The 17,976-nt window shown below is 47.9% G+C and overlaps 1 protein-coding gene across 5 annotated transcripts in view; it reads right to left on the bottom strand.

Moving 5' to 3' along the window:
* APBA1 (amyloid beta precursor protein binding family A member 1) overlaps positions 1 to 17,976 on the bottom strand; it is a 206,712-nt gene that overhangs the window by 71,139 nt on the left and 117,597 nt on the right. For all 5 annotated transcript variants that reach the window (XM_025891601.2, XM_073878097.1, XM_073878100.1 and 2 more), the window contains exon 2: positions 8,385 to 9,658. In XM_025891601.2, coding sequence (XP_025747386.1) covers positions 8,385 to 9,590 — 1,206 coding nt within the window. In that variant the 5' untranslated portion in view covers positions 9,591 to 9,658. The remainder of the gene's footprint in view (positions 1 to 8,384; positions 9,659 to 17,976) is intronic.

Raw genomic sequence — 17,976 nt, 5'->3', positions numbered from 1 at the left:
AAGGGATCACGTCAGACACACCAACCACGGCCCCGTGCGCTGCATTTCTATCTGGAAAGTGATAACCAATTTCTCTCTGGCGAAGTCATTCTTTACCTTCCTGGGTGCTTTTCCCTATTTCTCACCACAGCTTCACATATGCACTGACAAGTAAGACAATCCGTTTTCAGAAGTTGAGAAAGATTCCTCCTACGAGTGGAGTCAGGTGAAGAGAAAAAGATTGGAGCCTGGGGGTTAAAAAAAAAAAAATCAATCTTCCCATCACTTACTTTCATTCCACAGAGCACAAAGTCCAACCGGAGACCTTGCCTTCTGCCATGTGGATCATCAGGCAAGTTTGCTCTGGTGATTCCAACACAGCCGTGGTCTGAGGTCAGTGGGGAGGCACTTGCCCAGCCCTGTAAACAAGGCCTCCCTGGACCAACTCTAAAGGTGAGTTAAATAATCAGAGACAATACTTCAAATCCAGGGGGAGAGAGTGAAAGCACACATTCTTCTACCTCCTTTTGTTTTTTTCATGACTGAAATGATTTGCTCTCCAAAAGGGATTTCAAGGTCAACGTGAAGTTGTAACAGTAAGATCATTACATCTTTCCAAAAAATTACCCCAGTCAGATCAGGACCCTCACCATTCATGGAAAAATGACTCCCTTTTTTTGTTACTGACTACTAAGTACTAGTACTTAGAGCATTACTCCCCATCGGCAGGAAAAGGACAATTTGCTGGTGATCCTATGTTGCAGGATGGACCACAGAACGTACTCTGGTAAAGGAATGCATCTTGAACACATTTCATTTTTAAGATAAAAACCATTAACCTAGGGGCGCCTGGGCGGCTTAATCAGTTAAGCATCCAACTCTTGATTTCAGCTCAGGTCATGATCTCAGGGCTCTGAGATCAAGCCCCGAGTTGGGCTTTGCCCTCAGTGTGTGGAGTCCGCTTGGAATTCTCCCTCACCTTCTGCCCCTCCCCCCTCAAATAAATAAATAAAATCTTTAAAGAAAAAAAACAAAAACCCATTAACCTCGCTAAGAATACAAACCCGAGGAGGAGTCAGCCCCTCCACATGTGACCTCAGCAAGCATCCTTCGCACTGGGGGTGTTAGTATTCCTGCCTCTCTCCTTCCCACGTACGTTCAGTGGTTTCCACCAGGCCCTAAGCCAACTGTCAAGCCCGCAGCTCCTGAACTCCAGGGTTTTCATTGTCCAGGTGCAAATCCACGTACCAATTTGGGTTCTTCAACCTTAAGTTAAACTGCCTCCGCCTGGACCTGCTTTTTCCTTCTTCACTAAGAATGAGTGAATGATCTCTGAGTGATTCCAATCTTTTATATTTTTATTTTTTTTTAAAGATTTATTTATTTGACCCAGAGAGAGAGAGCACAAGCGGGGGCGAGGGGTGGTGGCAGGCAGAGGGAACGGGAGAGGGAGAAGCAGGCTTCCCGTGCAGCAGGGAGTCCGACGTGGGGCTTGATCCCAGGACCCTGGGATCATGACCTGAGCTGAAGGCAGACGCTTAACCGACTGAGCCACCTAGACGCCCTCCAATCTTTTATATTTTTAATTTAAGGCAAAGAAACATGAATACAGTTTGAAAAGTCAAGCTTTTGGCAAAAACTGAAGTCCGTTTCCCTCTTCCTCCTCCCTCCATGGTCTCATTGCCAAGACTTTTAGCATTCCTTCTGGTATTTACTTCCACATTCATAAACTGTGTGTTCACGCTGCCTCATCTTGGCTTTTCAATTTTAGCCATTATTTCTTGGCATCTGTAAAAGACTAGGATTTAGGGGCACCTGGGTGGCACATGTGGTTAAGTGTCTGACTCTTGGTTCCAGCTCAGGTCGTGATCTCAGGGTCGTGAGATCAAGCCCTGTCTGGGGCTCCACGCTCAGCCTGGAGGTGGCTTAGATTCTCTCTCCCTCTGTCCCTCCCCCTCACATGCTTTTTCTCTCTAAATTTTAAAAATCCTAAAAAAAAGACTAGGATTTACCTCTTTTACACTATACCTTCCTTTATACTTCCAATATTATTGGGCGCCTGCGTGGCTCAGATGGTTAAGCGTCTGCCTTCGGCTCAGGTCATGATCCCAGAGTCCTGGGATCGAGTCCCGCATCGGGCTCCCTGCTCCTTGGGAGCCTGCTTCTCCCTCTGCCTCTCTCTCGCTCTCTCTCTCTCTGTGTCTCTCATGAATAAATAAATAAAATCTTTAAAAAAAATTAGTTGTATACTTCCAATATTATTTTTGGTTAATCAATATTCAGTTTGTATTCTGAAGACTGTGCATAGGCTCCTTCCTGCTGAAACACATGTGTTATGAGATTGCATTTCCTGCCTGCGGAACAATTGTTTTAGTGAGGCAAATAACTGCCCTGTTTTTCTATTTGCTTAGTTTTCTGTGTACTGATCAATAATTTATGCCAAACTGTGCTAAAACACTCGAAGATTCCTCTCCGTACAAATATATGAGGAAATCTCTCACTTCCACCCTTCCAGATGGGGGGAGCCGACAATTTTTCTAAGGACTCCTGGTCCACACTGGACTGGCCGATGCCTTGTCCCTCCACACAGCTGTCACCTGGGATCTCCTTCCCCACCACCCTCGGAGTCCCTCTGTCTCCTTCCCGTGGGGGATCCCCCAATTCCCAGAGCTCTCATCTTCTTTCTCAATTTATGCTCCCATTTTGGGGGAGCAATCCTCTAGCAGTCCCCGGAGAAAAGGTGCACAGGAGGTAAGTTTTCTGGGACCCTGTGTATCTGAAAACATCTTTATTCCACCTTCACACTCAACTGGAAACCAGACCCCCCCAGTGTCCAGTGTGGCTTTTGAGAAGACCAACACCACTGGGATTCCTGATCATTTGTAACCTGCTTCCTGCTCTTGGCAAGCCTGCAGGATCCTCTCTTCCTCCCGTCTGTTCTGAAATTTCTGCGGGCCTTTTTTTTTTTTTTTACTTCATTGTTCTAGGCACCCTGGGGAAATCTTTGCACCCGGTAAATCTCATGTCTTTTGGTTCTAGGAAACAATTTTTCGTAATTTCTCCATTTTATCTGTGTTCCTATTTCCTTTTCATCCTTTTGCCTTCATTGTTCTACTTAAAGTTTCCCTCAACTTGTTTCCTTCTCACTGAAAGATTTAAAACATTTTAAATTTGTGCTGTCACATATTCTAGTTAAAAAAAAAATTTCTTTTTCTAAGATGGCAGCCTAGTCTAGTTTGTTTGCTCCGCTACCTACCCCTTTCTGAGGACTAGGAAGCGTTTTACAGTCTTCCCCTGCTCTGAGCACGGCCTTTATTTCTTCAAGTTCCTCTTCCCATTTGTTTTGTGTCTTTGCCATTCATGTTATAGACGTTCTTCAGATGTTGGCTGGTCCTTGGGTGTCCACTCATATTTAACAGTGGGCCCCCAAAAAGCCCACTGGAAGCTTCACGACAGGCAGTAATCTTCACTGCGGAGTGATCAAGTGGGGCCCCAGGTGTTGGGTTTGGAAGCCCCCAAACGTGGGCATCTGTACATATCTGCTCTCGGGCCTGTTTCCTCAGAGAGGAATCCTCCAACCTCCTGTACGGGGCCCGGGAGGTTGTGTTCGAAGCCCGACAGCTAAGAATTCTACAGCCTTCTCACGGCCTCACTGCTGAGCAGGCCCCGGTTCCATAAGGCGCCTCATTGCCATTTTCAGCTGTGGCCAGTGTCCCCAGTTCCAGCATTTCTCTGGGTCACCGCTTCCTTACAGTCAACCTGCCACCTTCTGTGGGGCTGAGGGGGAGCGGTAACCCAGGGCCCGGGCTGGCGAAGGGATCCAATGTCTCTGGTGACAGACTTTCAAACAATCTTTTTTTTTTTTTTTTTTTTTGTAGCCAGACTCCTGCCGTCTGAGGTACGTGGTGCCTCAAATGCCTGAGCCTTTCTTGGAGACCCACAGCACACCTCCTCGCAGACAAACGGCAGAGTCAACAGAAAGCTCCTCAGTGTTATTAGTCAGAATCGATCAGGCCAGGCTGTGGTAACGACCACTCCAAAATCCCCAAGGCTGAAAACGACAGAAGTGGATCCCTCTCTCATGCTACATGTCCCCAGGGTCATCAGGGAGCCCCGCTCATCACGGTCCCTTGGGACCTACGCGGGCAGAGGCTCTGCTGTCCTGTGACCCTGCCATCTTAACATGAGGCTTCGGGGGGAGAAGGCTGCTCTGAGCTGCTCCTGCCCGGAAGCAGCACCCTACATCACTGCTCCTGCCCGGAAGCAGCACCCTACATCACTGCTCCTGCCCGGAAGCAGCACCATACATCACTGCTCCTGCCCGGAAGCAGCACCCTACATCACTGCTCCTGCCCGGAAGCAGCACCCTACATCACTGCTCCTGCCCGGAAGCAGCACCCCACATCACTGCTCCTGCCCGGAAGCAGCACCATACATCACTGCTCCTGCCCGGAAGCAGCACCATACATCACTGCTCCTGCCCGGAAGCAGCACCATACATCACTGCTCCCGTTTCAGGGGCCATGCCTCGCTTCCAGGCGCTGGGGAAGGGCAGTGCCGTCCTCCCCATGCTTGAAGAAAGGGACAGCTGGAACGTCCTGGAAGCATCCCTGTCTACGGCAGCCGCTCACCACGCTGGTGTTCCAAAACCGTTGTTCTCCTCGACTGCTGGCTCTCAGTGCTTGCGGCTTTACACGTTTTTATTATCGTATTGTCATTTCAGTGTAGCTTTGAGAGAGAGCAGAGATAAACAGCATCTTGAGCGGCTCAACACCCCGCTCAAAATAACCAAAACCTTCCAACTGCCACTGTGTTCTTGCTCCTACCTCTGTCTGATTCCACCATGCCTCTCTTCTCCTCTCAGAATGACTGTGTTGCCTAAAGAGAGGCTGGTAGGCTGTGAAACTTTTCGGAACTAGTCATTCCTGAACGATATTTTCCCAGAAGGGGGTTGGGAGGTAGTTTTCAGATATATTTGGAATAGAGAAATCTTTAGCAGAAGCAAAGCACTCACAGGTTGTTAGTTTCCAAAAACCAATCACTTTTGATCAGTGCTGAGCCTCTAGTCTATGCTCAAGTTCTGGCTAACAAGCAGTCCAATCTTCACACTCACCCATTAACAAATGCCAGCTTGGCTCCCAGTGAAGAGCAAGACACTGGCGTTCTGAGCGAATGAAAAGGGGCATTAAAAGCAGATTTAGCAATCAGCAGTTATCGCCGGCAAGTGGTAATGCATGTGTTTTTTTATTTCCCTCTAAGTGCTCACTTTGGCTTCTGATCATGCCATTTTTTGTTGTTGTTTATTTATTTTTTTTTTTTGAGAGAGAGAGAAACCTTGAGGGGGGTGAAGAGGGGCAGAGGGAGAGGATCTTAAGCAGACTCCGAGCGCTGAGCATGGAGCCTGATGCAGGGCTCGATCTCACGACTCTGAGATCATGACCCTGAGATCAGCGCCTGAGCTGAAATCAAGAGCTGGATGCTTAACCCACTGAGCCACCCAGGTGTCCCTGATCATGCCATTTGAAAATGCATTCCAAGGCTACTTCTTTAGGTCTGCTGACCATGACCAAGAAAAGACAGTCCCCTTTGCTAAAACCAGACCTGGGCTAATAAAACATGTACTTTAGTCTCAAATCCACAGATTGTACAGGGGGAAACTGCCCTGATGATACATTTTTTTCCCCCTGTGAATCAGTGGTTCTTAATCTTTTATATGCCGAAGAATCACAGGGAGAATTTACAAAATAAAACAAAAACATATCCCTTAGACATTCTAATTTGGAAAAGGCAGTAATTTGTATTTTTAACAAGAACCTTCCAGACTGACCTCAGACCACAGTTTAGCAGTGCTTTTTCATTTTCTACAATAGCATACACAGAAAGAGCATTCAAGTAAATATTTTTTGATGCTGAGGTGGAAATCAACAGAATGTAAAAACTTCTATTTTTCCCTCATAATACCATCAAAGACATAGGAAATGAAGGTCTTTACTATGAACACGGAAGGACAGATGAAATACAACTCACAAATTCAAACAGCTTCCAAATGACGGATGGAATATTTTAAAGCACAGATTCTGGGTTTTGCTTTGTAGTAACTCATAACCTAGTAAGCCCTACTCACCAATCTCTCGGCAACAAGCTGAATTTCTGCCAGTATGAATTTCTAAAGCATCACCTGATATCCTATCATCAATTCCACCTTTTGAGTGAAACATCGTGCAGGAGGTTTAAGTTGGTCTCCTAGTTCAAATGAATCAAAGCAAGCCCCAGTCCTAAGATAGGCTGTGCTGTGGGCTCATCGTGAGGCTGCAGCCACAGCGGGGTGAAGTCGGTTATGTCAAGGAGCCGGGGCGTGGAAGAAAGCTGAAGGAGGAACCAGCACCTGGACCTAATGCTCCTGCATCTTTTTCTCTGATGGATTTCCAAGGTTCTAAAAGGAGGTGGAACTTGGCCTCTTGCCCGCTCCTTACTTTTGAAAACCTGCTCCATTTTCCCACCACATGTGCAAAATGCCGCAATATTTCCCTCCTTGCCAGGAGGAACCTGGAGGCAGCTGGAGGTCAGGAAGACGTCTACACGTGAGGGCACCTGTCTTGACCTGTTCTATGCGAAGCCGGGACAACAGAGGAGAGACACGGAGCGTCCATGAACTAACTAACTGACCCAATGCTGCCCCCTTGCTGGGGAGGACGCAGATCCTTTCCTCCCTGGTTTCCCACCTCTCCTTAAGGGAGCCGGCGAGTTAATTAGCTACTGGCAAATGTTGACTGTTACTTAAAGCGGAGGTGAATGATACCTCTGACGGGCACAGCCCTTCACAGATAAGCAGGATGAACAAAGAGATTCCAGTAATGGTTTCTCACTCCAAAAGATATACTGAGAAATAATCTGGTGCAATCACAGAAGGCAGAATGAAATGAAATGAAATCGAAACTCCTAGCCCTTCTTTTAATCCAAGCTCCCATTTTAAATGAAATTATTCAAGAGAATGGAAAAGTGAGAGCGCAAAAGAATCTTGAGCGCCAGGTGGTGGGGGCAAAGGTGAGTCTTCTTGATTTATTTTGAATGGACTGTGACACCCAAGCTTGCCATGTTATCAAATTTCTTTAGGTATTCCAAAAATGGAAAATAAAATGTTGGCAGAGGCAGCGATAGCTTTCTGTACCTCTTCCCGAGGAAGCACAATGAAGTTTTAAACCCCAAGCAGGTCTTTTGGAGAGAAGGGTGTCCCGGGTCCACCAGAAGTGAAAACTGAGCACTTACTAAAAGCCACAGTGAGACCCAGGGTGGGTGAAAAACCGCAGGACCCCTGGCAGGAAAAAGCTCAGAAGAATTTCCCTGATATCCTCCAAGGATGCCACAAGCGTGGCTCCAATCCATTAAGGGGCTGCTTTAAGGCAGTGGTGCCCAAATTGTGGTCCTGCACCCAGCAGCATCAGCACCACCTGTGAACCTGTTAGCTGACAGGGTTGAACTTCACCTGAGCCCTGTGATTCCAGAACACAACGAAAGTTAAGGAAACCTCCCCTACCCTTTTGTGCTCTGGCAATGGCTCCCTGCAAAGACCAACCCCTACCTATATAACTTACGGAAGACTCACAGGTGTCCCCCCCCTCTTTTTTTTTTTTTTTTACCTATGACAAGGCAGACACAGACCCTCCAAATTCACCTTTGCCTGACGGTGATTAGCTGAACTGCCCATAAGTCAGAACAAAATGTCTGCTAACCAATCTTCGCCTGAACTTTTCCCCTTCCTCCAGGTCCTTGAACTTTTAGCCAGCCTACACCCCACACCCCCTCCTCAACCGGCCTCTGGAGAACAGGCTGGCCTCAGGTTAAAACATACGCTCTTCTGCAAGACATTCAAGCCGGGCTTTCATCCCACTTCCCCACAACCCCTTCTTGCTAGTCCTGTTCACTCCTCCCTAGAAAGGAGACCCTCTTTTTGCCCAGCCCCAGAGACCCTTGCAGACCCTATAATCAGAGGTTCTCCTATTGCAATAGGCCCCATACCCTGTTACAAGAGTACCTTTCTCCCCTTTGCAAAAAAAGTCTTTCCGATGAAGTCTCTCCTTGCACCATCCGGACTTGGTTTTTCTTTGACATTACAACTACAAATTCTCAGGCCCCACCCCTGCCTTCTAAGTGAGAAACCGCTCCAGGCACAGTTTGAAAAACGAGCGTTTTACAGCCATTCCCTCCAAGGGTCTGAAAAACGCGTTCCACACCTGAACTCCATCCCACCCGTGTTTCGCTCAGGGGCTCGTAAGCGCAAGCAGCCTCCGAGGCTCACGGTGGACACGTTTTTAGCGTCCCCACAGACCACTAATGTCGTGAAGTCATTTCACCAGTGGCAAGCAAGGCCCCGCGCGGCGCTGAAGCCCGAACCTGCGCATACTCACATCTCCATCCACCGGCCTCTGGTCGTCACAATCCCTCGTGGGGCTAATGTCCTGGCGCATGACCCAGATGGGCTCTTTGGGCTCGTCGGGCGTGTAAGGCGAACGGATGGTCCTGGTTTTCACCTCCTCGATGGCCTCTTTGATGTCCTTGATGGCCAGCGAGATGGCGTCCCTTTTCTCCTTGCTGTACCGCTGGCCCGCCTCGCCTCCCGCCGTGCCCGCCGGCCGCTGCTGCCCCGCCGCCGGCGCCTGCTGCCCGGGGCTGTCGGGGCGGCCCCCGCCCGGGGTGGGGGCGCGCTCCAGGTCCTGCTCGGCCTCGGGCATGTCCTCGGCCGCCTTGTCAAGGCTCTGCGAGCTCATGCTCTGCTTGACCTCGGCCACGATCTGGTCGATGTCCTCCTCCTGCTCGTAGCTGTCCATGCGCGGGTAGGGCGCGAACTCGGCCTCCTTCTCGGGGCTGTCGGACTCGCCGTCCGAGCGCTCGTCATAGTGGTGCAGTCGCGCGCCCAGGGCCTCCTGGCGGTACGCGGCGGCCTCGTCGCGCTCCTGCTCGTACAGCCGCAGCCCGTCGCGCGCCTCCAGCTCGGGCGCGTCCCCGATCTCCTCGTACACGTGCTCCTGGAGGCCCCCGTAGTCGGCGTAGGGCTCGGCGTAGGGCTCGTCCTCGCCGCGGTGGAACAGCCGGTGCGTGTACACGTAGCCCGAGTAGGCGGCGTTCATCGCCTCCTCGTGCTCCAGCGAGTGGAAGTGCAGGTGGTTGGGCAGCGCGCGGCGGTGCGTGGCCTCGGCGTGCTCGGCCTCCGCCTGCTCCGTGTACTCCTCGGCCTCGGGCCGGTACTGCACGGCGTAGGCGCTCTCGTCTTCGGGGTCCTGCGCGCGCTCCGCGTCGTAGCCGTCGCGGGCCGCGGCGATCACGTCGCCCTCGGCCGTGTCCGTGTGGTTGTGGAAGCCGCTCTCCGTGCTGGCCGAGCGCGCCAGGCACTCCCCTCGCTCCTCCTCCTCCTGAGGCCCCGGCGGGGCGCGGAGGTCGTCGACGGCGCGCCCGCGCCCGGGGCGGCCCGCATAGCGCTGCTGCGGCGGCCGCCGCTGCCGCTGCTCCTCGTCCACCTCGGGGTGCTCCAGGTCGGCCTCCACCGACTCATTCACCTCCCCGCCTGCCGCCTCATCGGTCACCTCCACCTCCGCGGAGCCCTCCAAGTGGTTCATGGTGGGCGTCGGGCGGGCTGGGAGCGAGGCTGGGCCGGCTCACTGCGCTCTCATTTTGCTCCGCGCGTCTGGGAAGACAAGAAGGGGAGGGGCTGTTAACGTGCTTCAGACCCAGAGAAACCGTAAAAACAGCTGCTATTGATCCCTTTTGACTCCGGGTCAATTAAAAAATGGTTGCAAATTTCAACGCCGTCTGACAGCACATAGTGCATTTTCTTCCTTGCATGTATCGTAATTTGTAATTACATAGCTACTTGTCTAATTGCTTACTGGCTTTCTCCCTTCCCCACCCCTCAGACTGAGAGCCTCATGAGCGTTTTGTTCTCTCTCCACCATGCTTACTATTCAGGTTCCATTTCTGATGCACATGAATAAAGAGTACTACTAAATTGAATGGGCCAATTGACACATTTTCCATCTGCTAAGGGATAAATATCTCCAAATTAAACTAGGATCCTAGATACTTTAGAAACGGTTCTTTAAATAAATTTCAAGGGAAAAAATAATCTCGAAATGTTTTGAGCTCTTGCTGTCAATATAAACACGCAGCCTTTCGGAGGCAGGCTATCCACCATCAGAGGCTTCTTGTCCTGTTATGACTGGCTCTGTTACCTTGGACATTAAAATTAAGTGGCTTAATTTTCTGGACCTCCACGATGAGATCAGACTCACTGACTAAGGGCTGTTACACAGGGAAAAAGACTCCGTGATCAAGTAAGTTTGGGAAACGCTGATTTAGAGTTGACTTTTCATTGTGACTATTCAAGAGGGAAGACACATGATGTGGGGTTTCCTAAACTTGTGTGAGGAGGAAACTCTTTCCTAGAGGCCAGTGTTCTGACAAATCCACTTAAAGAAACACTCACTAGTGTACTTCCCCATACACCCTGGACCTAAAATTCTCTGATTCTATGAATTACCATTATAGCTGGTACAAGATATATGGAAATCATGGCTACTTTCCTAAAAATACGGATATGTCTGTTTATCCATTTCCAGAGAAACCTGTAGCTAGAGATGGATTTGGTTTCAACCTCTCTCATTATCACAAAATAGCTTTACAGCATGATGCGTCCCGTGTATGGAAATAGATACAAAGGATGTACAGAACAAAAATGGGCGGGATTCCTATGATTTCAAGACACCTGTGGGAAATGCGTTCAACTATAAGTGTAGGCTTTTCTCATAGTGTTCTTTTGGAGAACCCACGTTACGACTGGACAAAATGGATGGGAAGTGAACTCGTTGATGTACTAGCAGAAAGCTCCAAGAGGATCAGGGGCATTTGATTGACTAATATGACAGTGGGCTATATTCTACTCAGCTCTCCACAACCACAGCAATTTCCTTCAAGCACTAGGACAATCCCAGTAGTAAAGGGGGGCATTTTGGAGCTTCCAAGTTCACCCTCAAGCAGAAATACCATCTTTCCACCATTCTTTGGTGGACCCACCCGCCATTCCCCCACTGCTGGCTGGCACACACTGGAAGAAACCAATTATGGTTTAACTTGAGATGAACAATCCCTAATTGCGTTCCTCCTTGGCAAGAGTCCCACTTCATACAAGTGAGATCCAGTCTCCTTTGAAAAATTGTGGCCTCCCCTCATTAACCCTTGAGAACAGTGACTCAGAGGAGGCATAAGAAAGTTTTCCAAAAGCAAGTATGAGGCTCCATTCAGACTTTGATGGATGGTTAATGCTTTCAACAGAAGAGGCACGTATTGGTGCTGAGGTCCCCCGGACTAAGTGGCTTCCAGTGGATCACGGAAAATACAAAACAGATATTCAGTTCGATACAGCACATGGACAAACAGAGTCTACCCACATTTCCTTTATGAGGCCTCTCTGGAAAAGACAACAAATTAAACGTACACATCTCAGTCTGATGGGCAAAAATCAAGTATTCACAGAGAGGGATACTGAACAGTGTTAGCAAGACAATAATAAACATCCAAAGCACGTGAATGGCCAAAAATTCATGATAACCATGTGCAGAATTGACCAAAACCCTGTCTACAGTGCAAATAGATTTTATTGATGAAAATCTACTGATACATGTATTAAAAAGAAGTTTTAGTTTAGGGGCACCTGGGTGGTCCAGTCAAACATCCGACTCCTGATTTCGGTTCAGGTCATGATCTCAGGGTTGTGAGATCGAGTCCCAGGTCAAGCTCCACACTTAAGATTCTCTCTCCGCTCACCCCCGCCCCCAAGTCCCGTGCACATGGGCACACACTCTCTCTCTCTCTCAAAAAAGTTTTAGTTTATTCTGGGTTAAAATCGCTGTTTGACCAGCAAACAGTGCCCTCTCATAGAGCACTTACTGATTCAAAGGAAATGGGATTTCTCTGCATGTCCGAACACTAAATCATGGTAAAGAAAGTTATAAGACGCCCATTCTTTGGGGGGAAAATACTGTTAAAAAATGTTGTTTGGTACTATGGAGATTTCTGTTCACTAAGTGCATTCTCCTTATGCCCCCACCCCTAAGCCTCAGGGGAGTATTTATTCATGGAGTATTTATATATAACTCACTGTCAGGGTTTTAAGAATATAGTTTGGGTTGTGGTATTGGCAACATGCTAATTAATAACATGTTGATTTGAGGGATTTCCCTAAGACAAAGGCAACTAGCAGCTTCTGAGGATGGAGCTGATGGTGCGGATCAGGTCCATTGGTGGCCCATGAGACAAATGTTCCCCATACCCTGGCAACTTTGGGAGTGGTTTTTATTAAAAAAAAATAGCAAAGCTAGGTTATTGTGGAAATCGCGGGTTATTGTGGAAAAAATATATAGATGTACAACTTGTTTGAAAAGCGATTTGGCAAAGGAATTAAAATCTTTAAAAGGTAACATACCTTTACCTCAGTAGTTCTACTTATAGAAATCTAAAGGGAAAACCTTAAATGTGGACAAAAATACGTTTCTCACAGTATTTGCTTAAAAAGCAAAGATTATAAACATGAAATACTAAGCGCTGACATTAAGTACCAGTATGTACAGTGCTAAGCGTCTTAGCATCATCTTCTGATCCAGGAAGATGTGGGGGTTTTCTTGCTGGGTCGCTCCACCCAGAGTTCGGGGTTCACACAGCACTCAAACTCAATCTGCCACAGTGGAACAGCCATGCCTCCTCGCCCTCCCTCCCAAACCTGGCCCCCTCCCATATCCCCTGTATGGGTGAAGGGCGCCAGCAGCACCCCCAGTTGCCCCAGCTCAGATCCAGGAATCATTACTGACTGGTCTCTTTTCCTCACCTCCTAGCCCAAACCTATGACCGAGTCCATCGTCTTAATGCTTCCTGCGTCACGCTCACCGCCACTGCCTCGTCTTGGTCTGTCCTGCCTACACAATTGTTTCCTTGACTCATTTCTCAGCCCCCTCCAGTCCATCCTTCCCACTGCTAGCCGGATGATCTTTCCCAAAATACAAATCCGAAGCCCAGAACCTGATTTCTCAAGCTCTTCAATGGTTCCCCTCCTGTACTGAGCTAAGTATACCAGGCACGGCTAGGCATCTTCTATGGATGGTGTGTTAAATCCTCACGCTAGCTTATGAAGAGAGTACTCTTCTACTCTCCTCCTAGAGAGAATTATCAGCTCCTTGAAAACTGAAGAAATGGAGGCACGGTGGGGCTAGGTGATCGCCCCGGGTCACACGAGCAACAGAACTGGTGAAACTGGTCCCTGACCCCCTCGTCCAGCTCTAGCTCTGGGTTCTTGAGTCCTCCTCCCTGCACACCAAGCCCAAGAGCCCCACCACTCTGCCAGCCCCACTGCCACACCTCACCTGCGCCCCATGTTCTAACACCCCCGGTTCTGACCCGAACTGTCTTCCCTACTCTCAGCCTATTTTTCACCTATATTTGGCGACTCTTTCCTGTCTTTGGTGACTCTTTCTTGTCTTCCCCAGAGCAAGTTCACACTTGAGGACTGCCTATTATGTGCCAGCCTCCAGGCAACGTTCTAGGCACTGGGGTGGAGTGGTGACCGAGGAAGACAGGCTTCTCTGATTCATGAAGGCTCCCTTCTGATGCATGAGGTGGAGGGCAGGGGTGGGAGGCGAAGAAGAAGGAGAGGGGAACGGACGGTGACTATGTAAATACACAGGATAGCCCCCAGTAGTGAAATAGTGAAATCTTATTTTCTTCTTATGAAGAAAATAAGATGGTAAAGGCATAGCAAAAGACCAGGGGGAGGGGGTTATGCACACAGTGGCCAGAGGAGGTGATGTGTGAGCTGAGGCCTGAATGATAAGGAAAGGGGAGGCCACATAAAAATCTGAGGGCAGGGCCACGAAGCAAGAAAGCACTTGCTCGGCTCAAGGGCAGAAGCAATGTTTGTGAGTGAGAAAGGGATGGTGTAAACGGAGATGATGGTGGGGAGATGGCAAGACCAGGCCTGGTACATCATGGTAAAGAGTTTGGATTTTATCTCAAGGGCACTGGTATGCTACTGAGTGGTTTTAATCAGGGGAGTTACAAGGCTTAACTCCTCACTTCATCCCCGTTATACTTTGTCTATTACTGTATATATATATACACACACACACACTGTATATATTATTTATATATATTATATATGTATAAATTATATTATAGCACCTGTCACACAAAGCAACAGTTCTTTATAAATATGAAGTCCTCAGGAAAAGAGGACTTGTCATCTATCTTTGATTCCCTAGTGCCAAGGACAGAGGTTGCAGAGTTGGTAGTCAATGAATTTTTAGTAATTAAAAAGAAAAAATGTCTATTTCCACCCCCCCACACACACAATATTTGGGGCCTTGTAGCCACTGGCATGCTCAGGCTTTAGAGAACTCATTTCTTCCTTCCATCTTGAATCTTTGCTGCCCTTATCCATCCATGCACCTCCTCCACCTTCTGATGCTCTAAGTGTCCAGAGAACTCTCGTGATTCAGTATTTTCCTACATTTGCATGTATTGATCCAGTTGGCATTTATTAGACGTTTGCCAGGTACCGTGCAAAGGCAAAGGGCATGCAAAGGTTTTGAAAGCGTGGTCCCAGCCTTCAAGGGCAGACAGCTCTAATGATTATAATACCTGCTGCTAAGTACAAAAGAGAACTACGTTCAAGCTGCAAAAGGAGCCTAGAGCTAAGCCAACCACCACAACTGCATTCCCTTTGTGAGTCACACACGTATTGCTGTTCTTAAAGGGTCTAGATTTTATGAGCTCGTAAGCAACCTGGGGACTAAGGCCTGGGAGAAGAGTGCCTTCAGCCACTCAACGGCCTTGATTAGGACCCATGTGCCTCCGGAGGCTGGGGCAAAGGGAGGAGGAGTGGCTCCCTCCCCCGCTACAAAAGTGTCCCGTGATCTGGGAAGACCAGAGGCAGGACAGGCTCCACTGCAGGAGCTCCTACACAACATGAAGAGGGGGTGCTGCGGTGTCCTGGCTGCAGGAGGGAGGGAACCAGCTGGAGGAGGTTAACAAAGGGAAGGAACTCCGCTGTGGTGCCGTATTTATAAATAGAACATTTCACAATTCAAGCAGCTGAATCCAGGTATCTCCTAATGGTAGCTGAGACTCATGTTGGTTTGGGATTAATGGAAGGGGAGGTTGTAAATTACTTTGGCTCATCTGTCCTTAAGTAGTCATTGATAAGAAATTCCAATAGACTGTCCCTTTTAACACTTGCAGAAGTATTAGAAAACGGGTCTGACTGAAGACGAAATACAATGTGAAAAAAACCAAAAGGATGAATATCAGGTTGTTAACATAGAAGGTATGGGGGGGAAGGAGGCTGGTGTAGGCAAAACAGGAAGGTGGAGGGTACAGAAGTGGGAAAAGAATAAGACTGTGCGGGGCGCCTGGGTGGCTCAGTTGGTTGGGCGACTGCCTTCGGCTCGGGTCGTGATCCTGGAGTCCCGGGATCGAGTCCCACATCGGGCTCCCTGCTCGGCGGGGAGTCTGCTTCTCCCTCTGACCCTCTTCCCTCTCATGTGCTCTCTATCTCTCATTCTCTCTCTCTCAAATAAATAAATAAAATCTTTAAAAAAAAAAAAGAATAAGACTGTGCTAGCCATCCGCTCCCCTGAAAAAACTAGAAAGAATATGATTCCATAAATGTGTTTTTATGTTTTTGTGTATATTTAAGAAGTACATTTACCTTCCATGGACTGAAGGAATGTTGTTCCTTGTCTCCCGCCAGAGTTGCAAGGAAAGTCCTATTTCTTTGGACTGTAGCCTGTCCGAATTCACCTGCACACACACATTTCTAGTCCACCTGATGTCTGCCACCGAGCCATTGGAGGGGCTGCCAATGACCCTGAGGTCGTGGTGACATGTTAATCTCCAAAGCAGCAAAACAGTTCTCGTTGCCAAACAGGATTGTGCCCTCAATGCCGCATGCATACACATTCGTGCGTGTGTGTGTGCGTGCGCATGTGCACACACACACATATACATGCCATCCGCATAGGCTGGAGATTAATGGTTCTCATTAAAGAAGAAAAAGGTGACAGAATACGAATACCCAGGTTTTCTTATCCATCCTCTCTACTCTCTCTGTTTTCCTTCTATGAGTGAGATCAACTGTGGACCGTCTACTAGAGAAACCAAAGGACATCAAGAACCTCATGCAAATCATCAGCTTTCTAAACTCAATGCATCTATTTACAAGGGTAACAGAAGGCAGAAATAAAAAAAAATAGAGTCCATTAGAGCTTAATCTCCTTTGATTCATTTGGAAATTAAATTTAATGATACTGGCAGCTAAGATGGATACAGAACACACATTTTTCCTTCCTAAAGTCATTTCTAGTTTAAATAGGCTTATAAGGTCAGGAAAAGCCTCCTTCCACACAGAACATCTCACTTCAGTGAAATATTATTTTGTTTCTTCTCTTATCCTTGTGTGAAGCTTGGCTTGACAGAGAGCACTAGTAATGATTTCAGAGTGAGTTGCGTACCTGAACCCAAGGAGTGTGGCTGAATAGCCAGATGTCAACCAGAGGTCTGTGTCCTTGACCCTGTCCTACTTTGAGGAGGACATGTGGGCTGGACATCTTCAGTTTCCCTTGCAGGTGGCCCACTCCAAATGGCTTCCCATGATGGCTCCCTTCCCTCCCCTTCAGGCTTATGGGTGGTAGGGGTGGCGGGGTCCCTCTTTTCAGCTCTCTGCCTCTCTGCGTATTATCTCATTTGAGTGCCTATCTATTTCCTGCTGGTACCTCACTGATACCAAATGTGTGATACCCATGTTGGCAGATGATAAGAAATAAATCATTTAAAGACAGATGTAAAACGATACATAGTACAACTATAGTACACATCATGAAGGTGGCACCCTAGTGGGAGATTCTAAACCAGGCTCTGCTGTGTCTTCTCACCCCCACAGCACTTTCTCCAAAGGCTACAGGCGATCAGGGAATTGACATGGTAAATCCACACAGAAAGCATAATGGGTTTATAAAAGCCTACCTGCCTGCCTGCCTGTCTGGATCTCAGCCTCTACATCTCTCCTCTCCCAAGGACAGAGACCACTTGACCTTCTCCTAATGCCCTAGTCTGTCAACTGCAGGCTCAGCCTGCTCCCAGTCTCTATTCAATCCTAATTTTAGATCTAGCTTAGCCCCTCACTCAAGAATTAGGATCTGGCTTCAGATTGTTCATCCAGTGATTTGATTTCTTCCCTTGTACACAGACCACCCCAATGTTGGCAGTGGATACCCCACTTTCTGGGTCAAGAATGCCAATTGCTTTTTTGGATGGCCAGTGGTTGATGGTTGCCATATCACTTAGAGATCTTGGAATGCCTGCTGGACTAAAATTTCATCCACACATGGAGCTGAACTTGCTTCCCAGCACCTGCCCAACACAGGTGGGTGGGTCCTCGTCCTTGGTAGGCTGTATGCTTACATGTTTCAAGGCCACTGCCTTTGCTCAAAATACTTTGGCCACTCCTTTACTGGAACAGCTTTCAAAGTTAATTTCTGGGATTTGAAACTACCAGCCAATTGTTCTCAATATTCTATCCTAATATTAAGTCATATTTGATTTTTGCCATCAAAGGATTATCCCTCACCTTATTTACAACAGTTTGCTATGAATGGTGCTTGATATTCTTCAAATATCAAAGTTATCTCTAAAGGATCATCTCATCATCCATACGCTTAATGAGATATTACAGTGGTTAAGGGGACAGGTGTGGGCGACAGACTGCCTCAATGCATCTTAGTTGCACCACTTACGAGGGATGCATCACTACTTTCTTTGACTTTGGATAACGTAGAGCAAATGTTCCAGTTTGATCATTTCTAAAACGGGGATAGTAATTGTACCTACATCACAGGGTTACTGGATGATACAAATTAATATATATATATATATAATTATATACAAATTAATATATATATATAA

The sequence above is a fragment of the Callorhinus ursinus genome, unplaced genomic scaffold, assembly GCF_003265705.2.
Source record: "Callorhinus ursinus isolate GAN/ISIS: 27379988/994484 unplaced genomic scaffold, GSC_fseal_2.0 scaffold28, whole genome shotgun sequence".
Classification (NCBI taxonomy): Eukaryota; Metazoa; Chordata; class Mammalia; order Carnivora; family Otariidae; genus Callorhinus; species Callorhinus ursinus.
This window is presented reverse-complemented; position numbering and strand designations above follow the sequence as displayed.